This window comes from Engystomops pustulosus, chromosome 10 (genome assembly GCF_040894005.1).
Source record: "Engystomops pustulosus chromosome 10, aEngPut4.maternal, whole genome shotgun sequence".
In the NCBI taxonomy this organism is placed as follows: domain Eukaryota; kingdom Metazoa; phylum Chordata; class Amphibia; order Anura; family Leptodactylidae; genus Engystomops; species Engystomops pustulosus.
In genome coordinates, this window is record NC_092420.1 from 47,785,154 (window position 1) to 47,809,792 (window position 24,639).

Consider the following 24,639-nt stretch of genomic DNA (forward strand, 5'->3'; position numbering starts at 1 on the left):
TTCACTAACAATAAATACAACATAGTGAATGTAGCAATGTAGAATGTAACAATTTAATAAATTGTTTAGCCACATATGCTCAGTTTAGAAAATATGCACAGTTTTAAAAAGTCTACTTAAAAATAAATGTTAATATACATCCTGTTGGGTTGTATAGAATTAATAGAAGTTTCTAGAATTAAACTGATATGTTTTCTGAACAGAGCATACATTTCCATCCATCTCTTAGTGAAAGCATATGATAAATGGTCAGGACATTTCTAGATTTTATAGTGTATGTAGTGTATAGCTGTTCTCTTGTTTTACCTTATTGTTGGTATTGGAGTTCCTGTAGCATAACATTCCAGTTCAATGGGGTTATTGGCAATAGCAGTGTATTCTCCCACAATATCTCTATCTTCTATGGTTGGTGATACTTTGATAAATAAAAAAAATATACATAATAGTAATAATAATATAAAAATAAAATTTAAGCAATGAAATAAACAAATGGATGCATTATGATAATAGTTACATATCAAAGAAATATTGTCCTAGGCAACACTTTAACTCAAAGCTATTTTCAATTCTTTGACTAATTTTTCCTATATATTTACATCCAAAATTCTATGTTTAGTTACATAGTTAATACTGTTGAAAAAAAGACATGTTCATCACTACATATACACTAAAACCACAAGGACCAAGCCCATTTTGTATGGGAATTGACATCACCAATACATTATTTTTACTTAGAGGACTTATTTTTTGCTGAATAGACATAATTGGTGGTACATATAATCATTATTTTATATATTTGTGGAATAAAAAATACTTTAAAAGCATCAATTTAGTTTTGACTTTTCTTTATTTAAATTTTCTTCGCAATAAAGTGTGACTTGCTTTTGTCATGTAGCCTGTTTGCACCTAGGTTCCATTGAAGTGGATGGTGCTGAGCTAAAAAAACAAGCTATAAACTTCAGTATGTACTGAAGAAGATGTAGAATTAAGTAAAGAAAATGTTGAAGTCTCCAATACAGGCAGTCCCCGGGTTACATACAAGATAGGGACTGTAGGTTTGTTCTTAAGTTGAATTTGTATGTAAGTCGAAACTGTATATTTTATAATTGTAGTTCCCGACAATTTTTTTTTTTGCCCCAGTGACAATTGGAGTTTCAAATTTTTTTTGCTGTAATAGGACCAAGAATTATCAATAAAGCTTAATTGCAGACAATTTTAAGCTGATTATTGCAATCTGGGACTATTTTAAAGCATCCAGAGAGCTTCACCAGAGGTCACAGTGGGCAGAGGTGTCCGTCTGTAACTATGGGTTGTCTGTAAGTCGGGTGTCCTTAAGTAGGGGACCGCCTGTACAGTGATTCTGGACAACCTAGTTTACTATTGAAGGTTTATTGTGTTGGTGCTCATTGAAAAGATTTACTGTAAATGAGTGAATCCTTAGGAACCTTTAGGAATTTAAACAACACAGCAAAGCTTGTAAGATCAGAACAACTTTAAATTGGATATTTAATCCTCAGGACACAACATTTTACTAACCTAAAACATGAACATCATATTTGATTTCGGTCTCTCCTGCTATATTGGTTGCCACGCAAACATACAGTCCTTGGTCTGGCTCTTCTGTTCTTTTAATCTCCAGTTTCTTGCCATTGTACAGAAGGCGAATGTTGTAACTTGTCTCCACCGGTACTCCTTCTTTTAGCCAGGTTATCATCGGTAAAGGATGCCCCCTGGCTTCGCACTCCAGTAAAAGAGCATTACCTCTGATTACCTTTCTACCTTGTATTGTACTTAAATCTCCATCAATTGTAGCTGGAACTTGTGAACAAAATATACTAGATATTAACATGTCATTCACATTACAGAACATTTTGCACAGGGTCCTATGAGAAATGTACTATTATAGTTACTCCAGTACTTACAGACCTTATTATTTGAGACACATAAGATTTCTAAATCTTTAAAAATTCTATGTTAACAAATAAATAATGTTTTTGTCCATTATAGCAGTATGCTAATATTTTGTATAAATCATAATCCAACATTAAAGCGGTTTGTCCATGAATAAAAGTATCTTAATCTCCTAGTGTGTCTAACATGATAAAGATAACATTTAACCATTTACTTTGCATTTTACACAGATTTTTGCTTCTTCCTCTGCTCCTATCACTGTGGCAGCTCCCCTTTGTAAGATTTATCACTGTTGGCAGGCAATATCATAACTATGTCTTCAGTCACAACACTTTTGCATGCCTTTTTTGCTTTTTCTGGGTTTTGTCTTGTTTCATTAATTTAGAGGATGATAGATGAGTGTCTCTTGTTTTTTGCACCTTTTTATTAAAAAGTTGCACAAAAGTTGCTTATTCTTTTGAAGCCCCTTCTAAACCTTAAAATTCAAGTATCTACAGCAAGTTTGGTGAGTGTCACACTTTTTCTTTCTTGAAAACATTGTTGTCTACATTGGTTGTGCACCTCCTAACATTGCTGTTAACCAATACTGTGATCCCCGCAGAGCTGCTTTAAGAAGTTAACCTTTATGAAGTGTCAGCTGTGCCAACCAATATATCTTTATTTTACCCATTCTAAACCTTTACCTATGCCTGTTCGGGATTGTAGTTTATTTGTGCCAAAATTGAGCCACTTTACTGCATTTCGGTTTAATACTACAACTTTTTTTTAAATGTCCAAATATAGATTTTAAATATATATTACGCACATCGCTGAAAAATCCTTGCAAAACATAGTCTACTAGGTGATTGGAAAAGTAGCAAATATGGGGGCAAATATGCAAATTCACCCAAAAAAGTTTGTGAATATAAAAGAAAAGCCTACGATAAATTACCCCATAGACTGTATGAAGCACTAGTAAGATTTACATATACCTATTCAATATAAAACAATACTTTGCAGGAGGGTTTATTTTCTACTTTTGCTATTCTTTATTATGGCTTTAAACTGTGTCAGGACTCAGGATCAGTGGATCCTCTGGACCACCACAGGAGGTGGTACTAGCCCCATAGCGGGATGCTGCGGCGCGGTACCACCAGGTCGTTCCACAGGTGCAACTAGTTGGCGGTGGCAGCCGAGGTCGAGGTTAGCAGAAGACAGTCTCGTGGTCAGGTTCAGGCTCAGGGTCAGGGCAGGCGGCAGAGATGGTGGTCAAGTCCAATCCGGGGTCAGCAATGGGAGGTCCAGGTAGATGGGAACGGGGATACAGGAATACACAGGAACACACAGGAGCACAGGAGCACAGGAACAAGAATGCAGGAACACGGGAACAGGAAAGCAGGAACACACGGAAGCACGGGAACAGGAACACGGGAACAAGAATGCAGAAACACATGGGAGCAGGGGAACAGGAACATAGGAATGCGGGAACTCAGTAGCAGGAAGACACAGGAAGGCAGGAATATCGCACAAGAGTTTTCTCCAAGGCGTAGGCACAAAGATCCAGCAGGGTGTGATGGGAGAGGCAGGAGCTGGCCTTTTAAATTTGCTGAAGCTGCTGCGCGCACCCTAGGAGTCCTAGCATGGAGCGGGGACGGAAATTCGGAGCAGGACAGATAACACGCGCCATCGCTGCGCCCCACTGAGACGATCACGGGAGACCCGAGATATGGGTTGTTGGGGCACCCATGGCAAACTGTTGGTCTTATTGAGGATTTCACCCAAAAAATTAACATATCATGCTTTTTAGTAATGTCTAACGGTTCTATGTTTTAACTGTTGGAAAGGACAATTTGTAATGAAAAACATACAGCAGCTCAGCAGGTTACTAATTAATGTTATTTTGAAAAAAGTTCCTTTTTTTACCATTTTATACTACACATTAAATAACTTACCATAAATATCAATCAAATACATTTTCTCTGCAGTCCCTGCAATATTTGCCACATGACATGTGAATGTTCCAGAATCCGTAGCCTTAGCTTCAAAAATTTGGAGGAATTTGCCATTCTCAATAATATTGACACGTGTACTAGGAAGAATTTTTATTCCATCTTTATACCATGTAACTATTGGGTGTGGAATTCCCCTGACATCACATTCCACATTTATCTCGCTATCCACTAGAAATGATAACTCTGTGGTGGTGTTCCCATCTTTGATGCTGGGAGGAACTAGAAAACAGAACATATAACTCATAAGATACTGCGTACCTGTAGGCAACAGTGAATAAGAATTATGCTTCAAAGTTTAAAAAGTTTAATCCAGATGAGACATTAAAGGAGACCTGGACACGCATTTCCACCTAATGACAGGTTCCCTCTAGTCTTTCTTATACTATATTCCAATATGGTTTTATAATTAACATTACTGCTTCCACTCACTGTTAAAAGTACATAAAAGTATATCTGGCTCTCTGCTAGCAAACTGCATCAAGCCATGGGGGTATCCGAGTCCATGTGTCATAATCATCATTACCTCCTCGCTGTCTCCTGCAAACATGAGCTGACACAGATTTGCTTGGAGCACATGGTCAGCTAACATCTGCATGAGGGAGCAAGGATGGTAGCGGAATGGGGCAAGAAGTAGGGAGGAAGATCAGAGAGGAGATAATGGTAATAATAATAATAATAGGGATTCAGATGCCCCCATGACTTGTGGAGTTATTTCTGACTCATGCAGAGACCTGTTGTTAATTAATTAATTCCTTTATTATACACAAAGATTGCGACACATTTCAGCTCCAGATCGGAGCTTTCATCAGGCATAACATAACACAAGCAGTAACAATGTTATATACACTCAGTCACAACATGTGTAGCTCCAAGATCCCCCAGTCATCAATTCATCACCTTTTTCTGAGTAATTCACGAAAAATGAAATTTTGTGAACTTTGACGCCAACCGGTAAATCACATGATTACCATCACGTACTTCCGGGACTCCGGTGACTGAGTGTATATAACAGTGTTAATGCTTGTGTTATGTTATGCATGCTGAAAGCTCCGGTCAAGAGCTGAAATGCATCGCAATCTTTGTGTACAATAAAGGAATATATAAATATAAATAAATATATATAATATTTGTATATTATAGATATATATATATATATATATATATATATATATATATATATATATATATATATATATATCTGTCATTAGGTGAAAATGTGTGATCCTGATGAAAGAAAAAAATATATACTTTTATACTTACATGGGTCTGTTTCTTCAAGTTCAGCAAAGCTGGTCAGAAATGTGTAACAGTTTTTTGTAAAGATGATAGTGATGTCACATTGGTTTGGGGTAACTCTAGACTAGTGGTATGTTATACAAGAAATGTGGTCTAATGTGGGCCTGGATATGGCAGGGAGAAATCACTAGAATATAGGTGCTATGGCACTGGCGCTAGCTGCTCTTTATTTGCCACTACTCTTTTATATAGTTGGCAATCACAAGTGAAATAATATTTAGCATTTATGACCTGTATGGTTTCATTTACATACATTAATGGAAATTTAAAAAAAATTAAAATAGAAAGTGTTATGTTGGATAAATCCACCCAATAAGCATCACAAATATTTAATCTACGGATTGCACAATGTGTCAGTGGCATAAAATTCATTTAAAATTTAAGGCAAATAATTGATATACACAATATTTGTGTAACATAAAAATTAAAATTTTTTTATGTCTATCTAACATTGTTTTCAGTTCTTTTTATTCAAGTATTGCACAAATTGTGTTTATTATTTATTTGCTGTAGAAAAATTTATATACAGAATAAATGAAACTTTACAGATAATAATAAATACTGAATATAGTTTAAAAGAGTAGAGGGGAGTAAAGAGCAGTTAGTACCAGTGTCATAGCACCTATATTTTAAAGGGGTTGGCCATTCTTTTAAATAAATTGTCCACGTGCGTTTTCTGCCTTAATAATATGCCCTGAATGTTCTCATCCTCCCTGATGCTTCCTTTAGTGCTTTGTGCACTCTGTTGGGTCTTTGCTTAATGTTACACATTGCACAATTGGCATTTCAACCATCTGAACGCTGAATTGTCACTGAGTTTTTGGAACTTACCAAATACAGTCAATTTACTTTCTTTAGTCTGGGAGCCAGCAGGATTAGAGGCCACACATCTGTAATATCCATTGTCACTCAGATGTGCATGTTTTATGTAAAGAACTTGTCCATTTTCCAAAATGTTGATATTAGGATCTCCAGCAAAAAGTAATCTTCAATGAAAAGAAATAAAAACATAACATGCAATAGGTCACAGACTTGGAAAACAATAACCAAAGCAAAATGTTGAAAGACATTACTTACCGTATCTCCAGAAAAATATGTGCCCCCCACACCCACTTCATTTCAGTTCAGGGAATAATGATAATTAATAACTATGCTGATAATGTTTTTACTTTTTTTTTTTTAAGAAGTCAAAGTTACACAGCCACAATGACTAATACATTACAATTTAAATACAATTTAGAGATTATGCATTTAAACTGTAGTATGATGGAAATATTGCCAAACAAAAACTAATGCTTAAAAAATATTATTATGTTATAATATTTTTTTATAATATTTTTTTAAGTAATAAAACTAGGATTTATTACACATATTAGTAAAATGTATATTTTCTTTTATCATTTTACCTATTTTCTTTGAACCACTGAATGGTAGGGAATGGTTTTCCTTTTACCCTACACTCCAGTTTAGCTTCATTTCCAGATATAACAGAAACATTAACGTTGCTTCCGTCGCTTGCAATTTCAGGAGGATCTAGGAAAAAAATTTAAGAAATGTTATTTTATAAATATAAATGTGGTAACCACAGTCTTTTTAGAAACTTGCAGTTTATTTGCATATTTGTGCCTGTTAAATGTGCCACTTCTATAAAATATTTAAAAACAAATCACCACTGTCATCAAATAGTAAACATTTCTAAACTGTTGACTAGAAAAACTGTTGACCAAAAATAATCTTACTCTGCCACTTACTCATAGATCCAGGCAATATGACTATGTTATTCATGGCCTCATTTTTTTATTAACTTTTAAAATCATGCTAAAGAGCCAAAAGAGCCAGCTCATGCTAAAGAACCCCCATTTTCTGGGTTCACAATCTGTTTCACTGTGTAGAAGCGTGTCTCACCCTTCCCCCTGCTCCCTCAGCATCCCCATCTGCCTGCTGTAATCTCATGGTAGTAGTGATCTTTAAAGGACATCTATCACCAAATCTGTAAACCAAAAATATCCTGCCATAGGGTACACATACCAGCGTGTCAGTGTGCTTGGTTTACAATACTTGATCTGGTGATAGATGCCCTTTAACAGCAGGTAAGGGGTGAAGTGCTCCTGCACAGTGTAACAGCTTTTAAATCTGCAGCACAGAAATGCTCAAGTAACATCCCCCACATAGCACTTGTGGCTCATTAGCATAATCAAAAATTATTTTTGAATGAAGGAGGCCATGGATAAAAAATATAAGAATATTTCCACCGTCACAGTGCATGGATCTGTGAGTCCCTGGTTTATCATGGTTGATTTTGAAGGCAGTCTTCTACTTGCCATTTAAAGAAAATCTACCACTGGCCCTAGGTAGTTTTTAGGTAATCAGAATGACATGCCTATGGTATGTCTGCATGGGAAACTTCATTATTGGGTCAAGCTGAACAGGGCACTTTATAACTGGGCAGGCTGCAGGGGGCATTTCCTTACTGGGGCAGGCGGCAGGGGGCATTTTATTACTGGAGGAGGGTGCATTGAGCATTTTATTACAGGGAGAGGCTGCCTGGGCATTTCAGTACTAGGGCAAGCTACCTAGGGCACTTCATAACTGGGGCCATATGTTACTGGGGAGGCTGTGACCATGCATTTTCCACCCAAGACAATTTATTAAACAGTTGTAGGGCAACTTAGCAAACAATAGTAGCACAATGGAGTCTGAAGTTGTGCTCTTGGAATGGGTATTACAGACTGTGAAAGATTAAATAAAAAAACAATGGAGCACATTTACTTACCAGGTCCAGTCACGATCCCGCGGCGCATTGTCCGACGCTGATTCAGGTCTGCCGGGATTCACTAAGGTCGTGCGCCCGATATCCACCAGGTGCCGCTGCTGCGCTGAGGTCTGCCGGAGTTCACCTTCTTCGCCCCGATGCATGTGAGTGCTTGATCTTGCTACACAAATTATTTTTTTAAATTCCACTGTTTTTCCAAATCTGTCGGGTTGTCTGACGGCCACACCCCCCCCCCCCCCATTTTCTGTTCCGTTAAAAGCCGGCGGCGATGCGCCACAATCCGATCATGTGCGCCAAAATCCTGTGGCAATTCGCCGCAAATTGGAAATATTCGGGAAACCCGCCAAAAGTGTGGCATTCAGACCCTTAGTAAATGAGCCCCATTATGTCTAAAGCACCAATCCCTGCATTTCCTTATACTAAAGAGACTGTAATGTGTATTTCATAAATTTAATGTGATAAACAAATAAAACATGCAAACATCATCATGAAATACGCTATAAGGCAAGTAACTCTTAAGTGCAAATACCTTTAATATGCAATATGAGGCAAGTACATTAAACAAAGTGTAGGTGTTTGTGTAGCCATCATCATTGGAGGACGTTTTATATATATCAGATAGGTACCTAAGATGTCAATATATATATATATATATATATATGGGACATGTAGACATGATAATATAGGCCTGTACAGTGTTACCTTTACTTTGTTGGGTTTTACACCTTGTTCTTGTTATGATTTATTTCTATAAAACTAATTGAATTGATAGGCGCAAAATTTTATGCCAAATATACAGAGATGTATGGAAAGTGCTATCAGAGGAAAGGTGATTTAAATTTAGCTGTAGTAATGTAACTTTGCATAATTGTTTTCTGTACAATTGGATGACTTGTGTATGATTTATGCTCCTGTTCACACATGTCTGTTATATTTACTTGCTTATTATATTATTAAAGAAAATTCTTCAATAAAAACCAAACCATCTCAATTGGGATTAGGTCTGGTGACTGTGGAGACCAGGTCATCTGGTGTAGCACCCCATCACTCTCATTCCTGGTTAAATAGCCTTTACATAGCTTGGAGGTGTGTTTGGGGTCATTGTCCTGTTGAAAAATAAATGATGGTCCAACTAGACGCAAACCAGATGGAATAGTGGAATAAATTTGGACTCACCAGACCAAAACACAGATTTCACTGGTGTAATGTTCATTTATTACGTTCTTTAGCCCAAACAAGTCTTACACCAATTGATTTGAGCCTGCACGCTAAGAAAGCCGGGCTCTTTCTGAGTGTCTGGCCACTGACACACTTTTCACCCCATCTGGGCACTCCCATATGAGGAAAAAATGCAGGACCTTCTATAGCTAGACATCTTGATATCCTTTGCTGCAGAGGAGCATCTTGGTCCTCATGTGAGCCAGTTTCTTTGAAGTGCTTGATGGTTTTTGCAACTGCCCTTGGGGACACTTTCAAAGTTTTTCCAATTTTCAGGACTAAATGACCTTCATTTCTTAAAGTAACGATGGCCACTCGTTTTTCTTTACTGAGCTGCTTTTTTCTCGCCATAATACAAATTGGAACAGTCTATTCAGTAGGAGTATCAGCTGTGTATCAACCTGACTTCTGCACAACACAACTGATGGTCCTGCTTATAAAACCTGACAGGGCACCTGTGATGTGAAAATATTTTCTGGTGACTACCTCTTGAAGCTCATCATGAGAATGCCAAGAGTGTGCAAAGCAGTAATCAAAGCAAAAAGGTGGCTACTTTGACGAAACTAGAATATAAGACATATTTTCAGTTGTTTCACACATGTGCTAATTCATAGTTTTCGATACATTCAGTGTGAATCTACAATTTTTCATGAAAATACAGACAACTCTTTGAATAAGAAGGTGTGTCAAAACTTTTGGTCTGTACTGTATAAATCCATTACAAGAACTTACCAAGAACATTTACAAAGAACTGCTTCTCTGAGCTCCCTGCCAGGTTACTAGCTGTACATGTGAAGTATCCTGATACAGTTGTCTTCAAAATCTTCATGACTTTTCCTTTCTCAAGGATAAGAACATTATTACTCTCGACAACCTTAAAGTAAAGAACAGTTATGTCAGATCTATAGATTACAATGGGAACACTACAATATGTTATGACTTCATAACAATCTGAGGAAACCGATGCTAAAATAACATTTATATGTACTAGTTGAATATGTATCTCCAAATCCATTGGTGCTTTCTCTCTTCCAGATTCTGGAACATGATTATTTATTAAGGTATAAGTAAGATATATGATAGTATTGGGTTTTGACACTATCGTCTTGCAAAAAGATTTATAATTCATCCTATAAATCACAAAGTCACAGACAAAGCTACAAGGATGAGAGTGGATGTAAAATGACGTCTACAAATTGAACAACTAGAAACAGTGGCCAACATTTATTAAAGCGTTTGGACTGAAAAGTTGCAATCTGCTTGCAGATGTATTTATAAAGTGTCTTTGGCAGTTTTGTGTTGTGATTGTACTATGCCCATCGAGACAGAAAAAATATGTACCTAAAGGGCTGGTTTAGTGCTTAGTCAGAGTTTATGACACATTGGGACGTGCACCACAATTCTGAAGCATGAACAAAGTGCATAAAAAATGGCGCGCACCTCCAGAGCAGTTCCGGGTGCACCAGATTAACTGTGTGTTGGTTTTGACTAATCTTGCGTACTCAGCACACTCCACTAGTTTTTCTATAGATTTCTCCAAAGTTTGTTAATGAACTTTAAAGTCAACCTGCCGGCAGAAATTGGTCAAATACAACACTTACTGTAGGTTGTGGACAGAGGCCAGAGAGTTTAGCACTGAAGTCAAGTTCTCTAAGCCTCACAATAGCCCTCTTTTCTATGATTTGCTGTTAACATTTTGCAGCAGGTGTCAGGAAGATAAGTGTGTGATGCCCCTGGGAATCAAATACAGCAAAGTGGGGATTCTTTGGTAGGTAGAGCTTCACTTCAGTGCTCAACTCTCCGCTTCCATAAATTTACATCTCACTTCAAAGTAGATTTTCTGGATGATGCCACCACATCAGGCAGTGAAAGAAACATGATCTGAAAGGTGTTAATCTACAGTACTCCAAACTGGTAGTGTTTTATTAGATCTTTACAAGTTGCCATTTTAATCTTCCGCTCCTTCATAACAATATTCCGAAGGTAGGGGATGCTAAAGACCCTGCACTCTTCCACCTTCCTTTTGAGAAAGCTACACAGATGCTCAATAGGGTTAAGGTCTGCAGACGTGCTTGGCCAGCACCTCTACCATCAGTTTTGTTAGCAAGTCAGTGGTGTTTTTGGATGTGTGTTTGGGGTCATTATCTTGTTGGAATACTTCCTGTGGTCCAGTTTCTGCTAGCAGAAGTCATGCTCCGAACCACAATGCTTGACCGTAGGCACACTATGTACTTTGAATTTCATATCTGGCTGCTGCCACACACAGATGACACCATCTGAACCAAAAAAAGTTTATCTTAGTCTCATCAGACTACCAGACATGGTTCCACTATCCATGTTCTCAGTCTTGGGTCCATCTAGGATCTAAGTACTTGAGATAAGTTTCATACAGGGTGATACTGTACAAAAACAAGTGACCCCTATTCTTAAAATAGGTGTACGTCCCAGACCTGGGATTTCTTTTCATAAAACATTTATGACATATTCACAAAATATGCCATAAATGTCCAAAATAGGAATTCCACAGCTCAATATCATATTGATATGATTAGCAATATCATTGTCATTCAATGATTTTTTGGAGTAATACGAATCAAAATGATGGCTCATTAAATGAATGTAAGTCATATTTACCTGGGTGGTTCCATTATACCATGTGATAAGTGGTGGTGGGCTTCCTGTGGCATCACAATATAAAGTAACATCACGGTTTAATAAAACAGAGACATTTGTCAGTTGTTCCTTGTCTTTAATACCTGGGGGATCTGTAAACACAAGTTTAGATAATGAAAAACAGAAATGGAGATTCTTCCTACAAATAATGAACAAAATATTTGCAAATTTGCAAAAGGAAGCATGTGTTTACACTGGTATATAATTACTGTGTTCTGTAAACTATTACTTCCTTGTGTGAGAATGATTCACTGCAATGTTCCCCCGCATCTGCATTCAATTAAAACCTGGCAGACATTGGTTGAATAATTAGGACTTGGGAAGCAAGTAAGGGAGAGATGAAAGCAAATTCTGTGTAATGCTCTCATGTTAGTGCACAGTTCCTGCGGTCAGGTGGGTTCTGGGTTAGTTCTACCAATAAATGGTACTCTATCCATCAATGACATATTACAGCAAACATCCTCCCAACATATTAAGATGCAACGGAAACTCATTAAAAATAACTTTGAGCTCAGGGAAATTATCAGTTGGGATTTTGGAACAGTATCCCAGAACTGAGCCTTTAGACTAGGGTAAGTAGAGCATTGTACAGTGGTGCGACTGGTCCATGAGGCTTACTATTAAAAAATGATCATGTATTACATGTAATGTACATTATAATTATGTATTATTTTAAGCATGTGAAACATTTAAATGTACAGTTGGGAGAAAAGTTACTGAAGTTAATGAACATAAATTTATTACAGAGTTATTTATAAAAAATACTTCACTTAAAAGAAATGCTATAAATACCATGAACTTTCAGGTTATATTTCTTTTCTGCCAGCCCTGCTTCATTTGTCGCCACACACTTGTACTCCCCATTGTCATATAGGGTCAATGAATTGATGATGAGGAGCGTCCCATCTTTTGTGATATTCAGGCCTGGTTCTGCTCCTGTCAATTCTTTGTTGTTGTGAAGCCATTTGATCACCGGTTTTGGAGTTCCTTGTTAAAGGAGTATAGAATATGTGATAATACAGTATACTCTAAGATTGTAATAAGATACCAAAAGAACCAGAAGGTTTCTAAATAGTACACGAATTACATTCAACTTATTATTTACTAAATAGAAAATAAGGATACCTTTAAGCTATGTCAGGTCTTCAATTTCCCATGTGTATGAATATTGCACCTTTCTTAACCATATAGGATAAGTTTTTTTTTAAATGGGTGACATATATGGTCAACCTATACCTCATATTGCTTATAAAGAGGAATACAGGCATACCTGTACAAGTCATAAATACCCCTATACAGAGGCACCACGATGTGCAAATATTTCATAGTGAATGCATAAGCTCAGAAAGTCATCCTGTGTCTAAAAGAACATCTCTCTCAGAGGACACCCTCCCTAAAAGACTTTTTTTATTCAATATATTTTTTTTCTTTTTTAGCCATTATACTCCATGGAAGCTGCCTCCACATCTGCAGACCACTCCTTTCCTGTACAAAAAGATCTGCTCATAGAGGCTGCACTGTGGTGTGTGTGCAGGATCTGATCCAGTCATTAGAACTGATGGAGAGTCTGAGCTCTGTCTTTATTTGTGCAATAACACTTTGATACAAACACTTTTCTACTATATCCAAACTTTCAAACACAAACAGGTCAGCTATATACCATCCTTGTATGTAGTTGGATGACCTGAAGCATGTGATTAGTCACATGCTTATGACATCATGGCAGGTCCTGCACCTGCAGAGAGATTTTACTGATCCTGATAGTGCATGTGCTAATAACCCTTCCACCAGTCTCCTCTCCTCTGCTCTGCTCCATCTAGCTACAGAATCACATGGCAACCAACCAAAGACAACCAGAGAGATAAGGTCCTGCTAGCTTCCTGCCTGTTAACTAACAAATGACTGCAGATAGGTAATGAGTGTAAATCAGTGAATTGCTTATTTTGGTTTAGTGCAGAGCTAGGCAAAAGTTTATATACTTTACAGTTACTGTTTAAGTTGTTCAACATTTGCCAGAGTAAGGCTCTAGTAGGCTGGCTATGAGCATGACACTAGTATTTCTATATTTCAGATGATTGCTTGTTCCAGGCCTCTCACAGAACAAACAAATGTTAAAAATGTATAAAAACAGAAAAGTCTTGTGAAATAAAACCCCTATATTCACCTATTCACAATAAAAAATATATCATTATACACAAAAATGAAAAACAATAAAACATATAGCTTTTTATATTACTACAACATAAACAGTCACCTCAAACCTGCTTAACAAACCTAAAGGTACCTAATTGATGATTGAAAAGGAATCTCAATGTTTTTACAGTGGTTCTGTCTCTGAAACTCCCTTCATTGCCGCCAGCTCCTTGTAACTGCACTACAGCTTGAAATTCCAATGCATGTGCAGTGCACCTGTCAATTCTGCACTGGCCTGTCGTCCCCAGCTGCCCCGACAGGTGCACAGCCTGTGCTCCCTTGATGAGGTTTTAATAAGTAGGTTTGAGATGACAGGTTCCCTTTAAGGGGTTTAATCTGATTAATATCAGAATGATGGGAAATATTTTAACTATACTTCACATCAACAGGAAAAATAAATATGAACTAATTATTATTAATAAACAAATATTATTCTTTACTATATAATGTATAATAAACACTTGGTTGTTTTACCTTTTGCTGGACAAGGAAATGCAACCCACTGGTTGGAAATCCTTTCCTGGTTTGTTTTGTCATAAGGAGGTTCCAAGTTAGATAAAGTAGGAGGTGCTGCAATGGAATATACAAAACAATTACTGCAATTCAGGAAAGACAGATAGTGACTAACTTAGTGGCTCACTTTTATCAAAAGTAGTGCAGTATGTGCAGTTTTCCTGTGGAGTGTGCAGGGTGAGCCAGATTCATCAAAAGTGGCGCACGATCTACATTAATCTGGTGCACCCTGCACTGCTCTGGAAGTGTGCACTTTATTTTGGTGCAGATTTAACATAGAGTGTGCGACACAACTCTGTCCAGTCTCAGTAATATGTGGTGCACGGTCCAACTCTGCAACGACTCTGGAACGGCCCTTTAGGTGCAGAATTTTGTAGTGCATCAGACACAGCGCAGCCACGACACAAAACTGACGCAAACACATGATAAATACATGTGCAAGCAGTTTGCACATTCTTTTCAGTGCAAAGTCAGACAGATAATTGTACCAAACACTTTAATAAATGTGGCCCATTATATTCCCACGGATGATTTTTTTGTTTACCTCGAATTTCTACAGTCACATTTGCATCATCTTGGCCAATAACGTTACTAGCAATGCATGTATACAGTCCTGCATCAGAAAGTTCTGCGCTATGCACTCTGATTGTGGTATCCTTAAGTTGATCATTCACTTCCAGGATCTTTCCATCCTTAAACCAGGTTGTTTTTGGTAGTGGTATACCATTGCTGGCACAGTTAATTTCAAAACTTTGATGAAGCTTTGCCCTTATGATTTTAGGACCTTTTTGGATTTTGGGGGGAACTTTAAAAAGGAAAAATAATAATTTTAAAAATACAAAAGAAAGATCACAAATATCAATCTATTGTTATATGTACTTATATACGGATGTATCCACCCTGGTTAGTCAGATTGAGATAGGACAAACTAATTTAAAGGAAATTTACCATCCAAATGAAGCATGATAAACCAGGGGCACTTACTCATAGATACAGACAGCGTGACTGTGATCATATTATATTTATTATTCATGGCCTCCTTCCTTCTAAAATCAACAATTACACTAATGCAAATGAGCTTTACCAGTCAATGCTCTGGCTTCACAGGCTTTTACACAGGAGGAGCAGGTCTAGACTTTATCCTGATCCCTCTGCAGTTCCCCCCTCCCTCTGCCTGCTATAATCTCACACAGTGGGTGGGGGAAGCTCCTTGCACAGTATAACAGTATAACATGGAGGCTTTGGTAATGCCCCCTAAATGCCTCCTAGCATTAGCGTAAATTTTAAAGTTGATTTTAGAAGGAAGCAGGCCATGGATTACAAATATAAGAAGATTATCACAGTCACTGTGCCTGGAATAATGAGTAAGTGTCCCTGGTTTATCATGCTTTATTTTGATGGTAGATTTACTTTAATACATTATCACAACATAATCTTCATAATACTCTACTTCACAACATAACACCTCGTGGCAAAATTCAGGTAAATAATATTGGAGAACAGTAAAATCTGCCTAGGTTATTGGAAAATCATGGGGGGAGTTTATCACAACTTTGTCATGGCTTATTTTACTACTTTTTGAGACTTTATCTCAGTTTACACTGGTTTACACTGAACTGAGACAATAAAGTCTGAACAGAGACTTTAAAATCTCAAAAAGTAGTACAAGAAGCTGGAAAAGATGGTGGTGAAAATATTACATCTCCTTGTCTCTCAATAAATTCGGCACATCTACTGAGATGTGAGCCAAAATCTCAAATCAATGCCAGAAATGCTAGAAATCGGTGAGGAATTGATAGAGAAAATATATTGGAAAACTGTATAACTCTTTATTAAACAAACAATATCAATTATTTGTTGAAAGGGGACAACCTCTTTAACCCCTTCCCGCCGCAGCCCTTTTTCGTTTTTGCGTTTTAATTTTTCACTCCCCAGGTTCAAAAATCTATAACTTTTTTATTTTTCCATGTACAGAGCTCTGTGATGGCTTATTTTCTTCGTAACAAATTACACTTCAAAATGGTGGTATTTAATATTCCATGGCATATACTGGGGAAAAAAATTCCACATGCAGTGAAATTGGTAAAAAAAACACATTTGTGCCATATTCTTGTGGGCTTGGATTTTACGTATTTCACTATATGCCCCAAATGACATGTTTACTTTATTCTTCGGATTGGTACGATTACGGGGATAACAAATTTGTATAGGTTTTATAATGTTTTCATACATTTAAAAAAATTAAAACCTCCCGTACAAAAAAATTTTGGGGGATTTTGCTTTTCTTCTGGCTCTAATAACTTTTATACTTTATACTTTAGTGCAGAGCTTTGGGAGGTGTTGTTTATTGAGGATTTCGATGATGTTTACAATGTTATCATTTTTAGGACTGTACGACCCTTTGATCACTTTTTATAGAATTTTGTATTTTTTTTAAATGGCAAAAAAGTGCTATTTTCGACTTTGGGTGTGATTTTCCTTTACGGGTTTAAATGCAGTGAAAAACCGTTATTATATTTTTATAGATCGGGCAATTTCGGACGCGGCGATACCTAATGTGTTTATGATTTTTACTGTTTATTTATATTTATATCAGTTATAGGGAAAGGGGGGTGATTTAAATTTTTAGGTTTTTTATTATAATTTTTTTAAACTTTTTTTTAATTTTTATTTTTACTATTTTTCAGACTCCCTAGGGTACATTAACCCTAGGTTGTCTGTACGATCCTACCATATACTGCCATACTACAGTATGGCAGTATATGGGGATTTTACTCCTCATTCATTACAATGTACTGAATGCACATTGTAATGAATAGGTCAACGTATAGTAGCCTCGGGTCTTCGGAAGACCTGAGGCTACCATGGCGATGCATCGCCGCTCCCCGATGATGTCACGGGGAGCGTCGATCCTCAGAAAGATGGGGGCGCCCATGCGGCAACATCTTTTTTAAGCAGGCGCCGGCGATCAGCAGAAAAACACCTGAGGGTAGGGTCACACTAGGGTTAGCTATTTCTACTGCTGACAATGTCTTATGAATCCCACAAACTCTGAAAATCTCTAACAAAACATGTAGGACTGTCCTCCACCTTCTAAACCTTTAAGGAGCTTAAGCAAGCTCCTCCTTTCATTTGTGTCAGTTCAATCTAGTTTTGTGCGAAAATAATAGTTCTCCACAATAAATAAATATTCCAATAATAAAAAATAATGTACATACTTTTTGATGGATTAGTTTACTGCAAACAGGTAAAACTTTGTAAATTTTGCTAATAAACCGAATTTGCAATGGGTTTATGAAAAGAGTAGCAATTTTCACGTGAGCTGCCAAAATATTTCTACTTAGAACCTTTTTCCATTTCTCAGATTATGCACTTCAAACCCAAGCAAAATTTCAACCCAGAACAAGGCCCCTATCATACCTGACGAAGGCCCATGGTCTGGGCCAAAACGCATTGCACAATAAAAATTTTACCCAGGAAATTATTTGCAGCTTTCTCAAGTATCTTGCTGAGTGCCAGACACCTCTATCTACTACGACTGGAGTTGGAGGGCATCTTCTACCTCCTTGGCTCACCACCTGGAGAGAGCTCAGGTTGTTCCTGTATCAAGGAAACCAGCTGCCATTAATTTATATGTTACCAGTTTTGTGTTCCAGGTGAAGCGCCATTTCTCAGATTATGGCATTGAATGGCATCCAGTTTGAATAATTTTTTTGTCCCTTTCTGATTAATTTGATAAAATCATTACACTTTTTTGTAATATTGAATATATCTATGTTGTATTCCTTTCAAGGACATAGCACTTACCATGAACATTAAGCTTTACAGTCTGTGTTATATTACCGGCTATATTGGTAGCTACACAAGTATATGTCCCTGTGTCCGTAACCCTAGATTCAAATATTTTCATTGAACCAGATGGAAGGATATTGTGCCTGCAACAGATTACAATTAGAATAGTCAGAATGGAAATCCACATAATGTTTTCAAATCCTAAATATTACTGAAAGATGGTCCATGATGCATAAATAATAGTGTTTAGCTAGCAGCTCTACACACAACTATTTATCACTTAATCATATAATATTCCTGCTCACTGGCCGTCTAATGTATGAGTCCTCCCCGTTGCTTATTACTTCACACAAAGCTACCCTACCCTTAGATCAGTTTCTCCTCACATTTTAGATCTCATAGCTGACATAATGGCTACTACCAGAATAATTCTATCTTTGTACATGATTTATGGCATGCAAATAAAATATAACATAAGCACCTCTGGGAAAATGGTGAAATGAGCTGTGTCTCCTTTGCCCATGTTATAAATGGTGGGGGAACACTTTTTACCTCACATGGGAGTACCACACTGTCCCCTACTTTTACAGATATTTCAGTTTGACTTTTGGAATCTCCTGTTATATCTGGATGCACTCTTCTGGGTTTTACTGAAAAGACAAAAAAATACTGGTCACCTGGAATATTGTTTGAATAAAAATGCATAGTTTTGTCAAACTGTCCAAGATAGATATTAATAGTATTTGATAATATTAGGCATGCAATTGAATATATGACAAGAACAAAATAAATGAGAGCTAAAAATCAATGATTTACAAAAATGATCTCCAGTGCAGTGGATGGTTGGATCCATAATTCTTGTAATATGGCACATCATAGCTGCATCCAGTGGTTGTCTGCACTGTCCACTTAGCATTTGTATATATCTATCTAGATCTCTATACACAGAGATCTCGAGGATTAGTGGAGAGCCATTGCTGTGTCCCCAGGAGATCCCCAGGGAAGTTCTTTTTGCAGCAGAAGTTGTGACAGAACACAATTAGAGGACCAAAAGGATATTTAATTATCCAAAGTAGAGACATCTTAATGACATATGATATAGTTGGTTGGGGTACTTAGACCTGCATTCAGACTTGTTATCCATAATATGTGTGTAAAATGAAACAATTAGGCTCATATAAAACTGGTCAATCTATGTTTTTTTTGCTAATATTTTGTCAGAAAGCAAGTAACAATTACACACTGTATTGTGATAAAAAGTGTTGACAACCCACCATATACTGTAAGTTGGACTTTACGAGCTGCATAACCAGCAGCATTCACTGCAGTGCAAGAATATTCTGCAGAATCCTCTCCTCCTGGAGAAGACAAATACAAACTTCCATCTGATTCAATGATGACAGAAGCATTGTTCGGAGTGACGGTCTCTCCCTTCTACAAAAGAAGGAATAATGTGAATAATGGAAAAGAGTCATCTTGATACAATATTGCATGCTAAATAAAAGAAAGAAAAATTAACAGCCATGTCCCCCTACCTCTCCTTGGTCTGTATTTTCATCACCACAGGTAGATACCTTTCTGATCCATTCTAGTGCTTTACAGAGAGTTATATGATCTTATTTTGATTTACTGCTTCACAATTTGGATCAACCTCTGTTTGGTTTCTACCATATGCTAGTATTTCCACCTGTTTCATTTTTCGTCATTTACCTGGTCAGGAGAGGCTTTGCTCATTGGGGGGAGCTGGTGTTGGTCAGGTTGACCGGCTTTATCATATGCCAGGTCTCCCTGTTGGTTTACATTTGTGTGTAGTCCACACTTTTAAATGTTTTTAATATTTCTGTGTTGTGGTGTACTATGGTACAAATAAAATTTGTTTACTTTTTACTTTTGGGTTTCATAGCATACTTCCTTTTTTCTTTGTGTATTTGTAATTGGTTGTTTTCTGTATGCTTTGATCCTTAGTATATTTACGTCAGTAGTGCTAGTCCCTTGCTCAGTTTTATGAAGGCTTATTCATGACTATCATGAGTCACAAAACTGACTGATCTGGCTTTTAGCAAATCTATATAGAGTAAGTCTCAGTGCTCATGAATTTGATAATTGAATACATGACTGGCTTTTCTTTTTTCCATTTCATTTGAAATTGTTTTACAGATGATATAATGCAGTTTGTGGAGATTGTAATACATTTAGAATAATAATACTGATGTACCACTCTTTATAGGCAAAGCAGCTGCATAACACAAAAGAAACAAGAGAAACCTATGCAAATCCAAAATCATAAAAAAAAAATTAAAAACAAAAGGTTTACAAAGATTCCTGATAGATTCTAGTTAATGGCTCCATACCAGAAGTTGTCTATCAGCTACAATTGTATGCTCCTCCATGCCACTGGAAGAGCCAGAAGCTCATCCTACAACATGAGAGGAAGTTTTAGGAAACTTCTCTCCTCCACAGAATAGAGGAGATCATAGCACACATTCTGGAACTGAGCAGAAGATTGTTATGGACGTGAAGACTGTGTGTGGTTGATTCTGACGGCCTGATTCTGCATTGTCCCCCACTGATAGCTCTTCTGTGAAGGTTACCTCTCCTCACCCTTCTTCGTCTGTTCCTGGTCTGTTCTATAATACTCTCTCCTGACAGAATTTCTACCCTCTGTCTCACCCAGATAGATAATATATTAATGCTACGATTCTTATATTTTTCTTTTTACCATTTTCCCAGTCCTTAACTCCTTTCCACTCTTTCTCTTACTCCTATATTGGACAACGCGTCTCCTTGCTCCTTGCATGTTAGACATTGTTTCTACTTTATTTAGTGAGTTGTATTGTAAAGTGGCAATGTATCACAGGTTGGTTGTTTTGATGTTTATTATTCTCTAAAATCTTTCAATAAACTTTAGGTTGGCACCATTTTAAAGATTAAGATGCCAGAATTCTTTTTTTGTATTCATCTACAATACATGCTAAACCTTTAGCTGCTTGTAGCTACAACCAGGGGGAGCCTTCTATCCTCTATGCAGAAAAAAGCAGTATAATGTAGAGGAAGGCAGTAGAAGCAGTGTAGGTCTAGGCTAGCCTTATGGTAATCATTTTGGGAAGTACTCCACTTCCCTTCATTGCTAAAATGAAATAAATACATTTGAAACTGATGGTATTTAATTGATCAGAACATTTGGAAAACACAAGTGAGGCACATGATTCTGAATGCATTATAGTTACCTTTTTCCAAATAATTGTTGGCTTAGGGACTCCGCTAGCTTTGCATGGTAGTGATATTGGATTTCCTTCAATTGTACTGAAAATTTGGGGCCCATGCTGAATGATTGGGCTAACTGAATAAAAAAAGCAGACAGTTATAATGATAAAAATGTTTTTAGTTAAAATAAGTAAATAGCTAGTCTACAAAATATTCTGGAAAGATCAAATTGTATACCCCTGTCAATAAAAGAAAAGATATTTTAAAGATATATTTTGTACATAATGTATACCTTTAATACATAATTTAAAAGAACTTTCTTCTTACTAAATGATATACCACATAGTGTATGTGTTTTCTATAATGTAATCAGTAAATATCTTCTGTAGACAACAATATAGACATACAACAATCTGTGAATTCCTAATGGTGATGTAAAACGTGTACAACTCAGTCATCTTTTGTTCCAGCACCTCCAAAATGACAGCATAACATCAATGGGGTTTTCTGATACTTTAAAAGAACACTTAAGGAGCAGGTTTTGTTAAAAAAATGTACTTACCTCTCACGAGAACCCACAACAACTCCAATGGCAGCTTTTAGCCCAAAAAGCTGGTCCAAAAAGACCCGCTTTTACTTAATTGTGCACTTGATGTCTCAGCTAATGGCTCAGAGGTCATGTGCCGTTCTGTCTGATGTAAACGCTGAGGCTCAGAGGTCATGTGCCATCAGCATGCAACATCAGCAACCTCAATCTGATGGGACAAGTAGCACTAGGACCGGAAAGACCGGATTTTTCAGTTTACAGAGCTATATGAGGGCTTGTTATCTGCTAGACAAATTGTATTTTCTAGTGGCACCATTTTATATTCTGTGACATATACTGGGAAGCTAAAATAAATTCCTAATGTTGTAAGAATGGGCAAAAAAACTTTTTTTAAAATGTTTTTGGGTTTCTGTTTTTTACTCTGCTCCTTCCCCATAACATAGTTTTTAATTTACAGTGAAATGTGAGGGATTATCATCTGCAAGACAAATTGTAATTTCCAGTGGCAGCATTTTATATTTTGTGACACATACTGGGAAGCTGGAAAAAAAAATCCTAATGTTTTGAAATGAGCAAAAAAATACAGTTGTGCAATATTGTGATGGGCTGTATTTTTACAGCTTTCGGTGTTCAGTCAATATTCATCAAGATTCTTTTGATACAATCACAATCACAGAGATACCAAATTTATATTGCTTGGTTATGACTTAATGCCATTAAAGAAATTCAAAAACCTTGCACTGAAAAACAACTTCTTGTTTCACCATGTAACATGTAACTATTACTGCGTAAAATGTACCTGTTTGTGGGATGGGATGACATTTTTATTAATACAATTTTGAAAACTGTACAACCTTTTGATCACTTTTTATTAAAATGGCAAACTGGCAAAACTTATAAATTCTAATAATTAGGGGCTATTTTCTTTTACAGGGTTCGTCCCAGAAATAACACTTTTTTATGTTTTAATAGGTTGGACATTTTGAGATGAAGCGGTACCTAACATGTTAACACGTTTTACTTGTTTTTTGTTAGGATGTTTACGTGTGTTTTAGAAAACTGTATTGCAGGAAATTGTAGCTATACTGCTTAAATATTACAGTTTATCCTGGATAGCCTGTAATATAGATATCCTAATGACAGCTACAGGAGTTTTAATAGGCTCCCAGCTGTCATTGCACTGATCAGTGCCCTATAATGACCATGTGGGGGCGCTGACCCACATTTGAAAGTGCTTGGTCCATGAGCCCTCTCTATACTCGACTTCAATATTTGGATTACTTTTCTGAATTATGAGGGAGTATACAGTCATTTTCCCATAAATATGAAGCATGTACTTGTACCAGGTATTTGTTTTTAGAAGACTGACACAAGCTCTCCAGTAGAAATGTAATATTCACGTACCATGTACATTGATAGTTGTTAAGCGTTTACTTGTGCCAGCGACATTTGTTGCTGCACATACATAATCTCCACCATCCTTCAAGTGAGCACTTTCCAGATGTAGACTTCCATCTGTCCGAACACTAACATATGGATTTGAAACCACCTAAAAAATGTAAACATTTTAGATAACCATGAATGTACTGTGCATACAATATACTTTACATACACAGAAGAGAGAAGAGGTCATACATCTAAAATGAAACATTATCTAAAGCAAGTTGTGTACAATGCCATAATTCCGAATATCAGACATAAACGATCAGCTGGAGTGACTCACCACTATGTCGTTTTTGAGCCACTGTCTGACCGGAAGTGGATTTCCCGCTAAGAGTACACAAGGCAGTGTGATTTGATTTCCTTCAATAACATTCACCACATGAGGACTTTCTCCAATTACAGGAATGACTAAAAGTGCATTAAATAAGTAAATGAAAAATACAAAAGTCACTCTATGGCTTGTTCTAATGATGTTTAATAGCCAAAGTACTTTTTTTTAGTTGTGCAATCTAGTAATTTAATATATAAAGCAACATTCTAATAGAGTAGATGATACATTCAGAGGAATTAGCAATCCCAACAAATTCTAGAAAAGCCTAGTCACAACTTCCATTCAATTCCTCAATGGAGCCATTTTCAGGTAATAAGTCCAGAGCAGGTCTAAAAGGCATTTACTCCAATGAGTCTTACCTAATCCAGTCAGTGATACAGCAACTTGTGTCTGAACTTTCCCAAAATGATTCTCAGCTTCACAGATATAAATACCTTCATCTCCTACCCAAAGATCTAAAAGATATCACAACATTATTGCATCCAATTGTTATAAACTAACATTTCCGTTTGCTTAATTTTTTTGTGTTCTCTTTTTTTATTTGGAATTACATTATTACAACAAAATTGGAAATAGTGCAAATACTCTACATACTTGACAACTATCGCAGAGTTATTGATATTTTGGGCTTTCCCTTTCCAAACAATGGGACAAGGCAACCACACACACCTAAACACCCATTGTGAGCGTCCCATTCCGATATAGAATCTTTGTCCATTTAACTATACAAATAAGTTGATGTATATTGAAATAT

The 24,639-nt window shown here is 36.7% G+C and overlaps 1 protein-coding gene across 1 annotated transcript in view; it reads right to left on the minus strand.

Annotated features, from left to right (window-relative positions):
- Positions 1-24,639, minus strand: part of HMCN1 (hemicentin 1) — a 219,917-nt gene that overhangs the window by 156,966 nt on the left and 38,312 nt on the right. Inside the window, exons 17-33 of the mRNA XM_072128125.1 lie at positions 24,245-24,340; positions 23,835-23,962; positions 23,516-23,660; positions 21,588-21,700; positions 19,635-19,794; positions 18,842-19,010; positions 18,376-18,503; positions 15,113-15,373; positions 14,530-14,625; positions 12,655-12,849; positions 11,824-11,954; positions 9,922-10,063; positions 6,605-6,731; positions 6,030-6,184; positions 3,843-4,121; positions 1,537-1,818; positions 307-415 (exon numbers count right to left, since the gene is read on the minus strand). Of these exons, the coding sequence (XP_071984226.1) occupies positions 307-415; positions 1,537-1,818; positions 3,843-4,121; positions 6,030-6,184; positions 6,605-6,731; positions 9,922-10,063; positions 11,824-11,954; positions 12,655-12,849; positions 14,530-14,625; positions 15,113-15,373; positions 18,376-18,503; positions 18,842-19,010; positions 19,635-19,794; positions 21,588-21,700; positions 23,516-23,660; positions 23,835-23,962; positions 24,245-24,340 (2,716 nt within the window). The remainder of the gene's footprint in view (positions 1-306; positions 416-1,536; positions 1,819-3,842; positions 4,122-6,029; positions 6,185-6,604; positions 6,732-9,921; positions 10,064-11,823; positions 11,955-12,654; positions 12,850-14,529; positions 14,626-15,112; positions 15,374-18,375; positions 18,504-18,841; positions 19,011-19,634; positions 19,795-21,587; positions 21,701-23,515; positions 23,661-23,834; positions 23,963-24,244; positions 24,341-24,639) is intronic.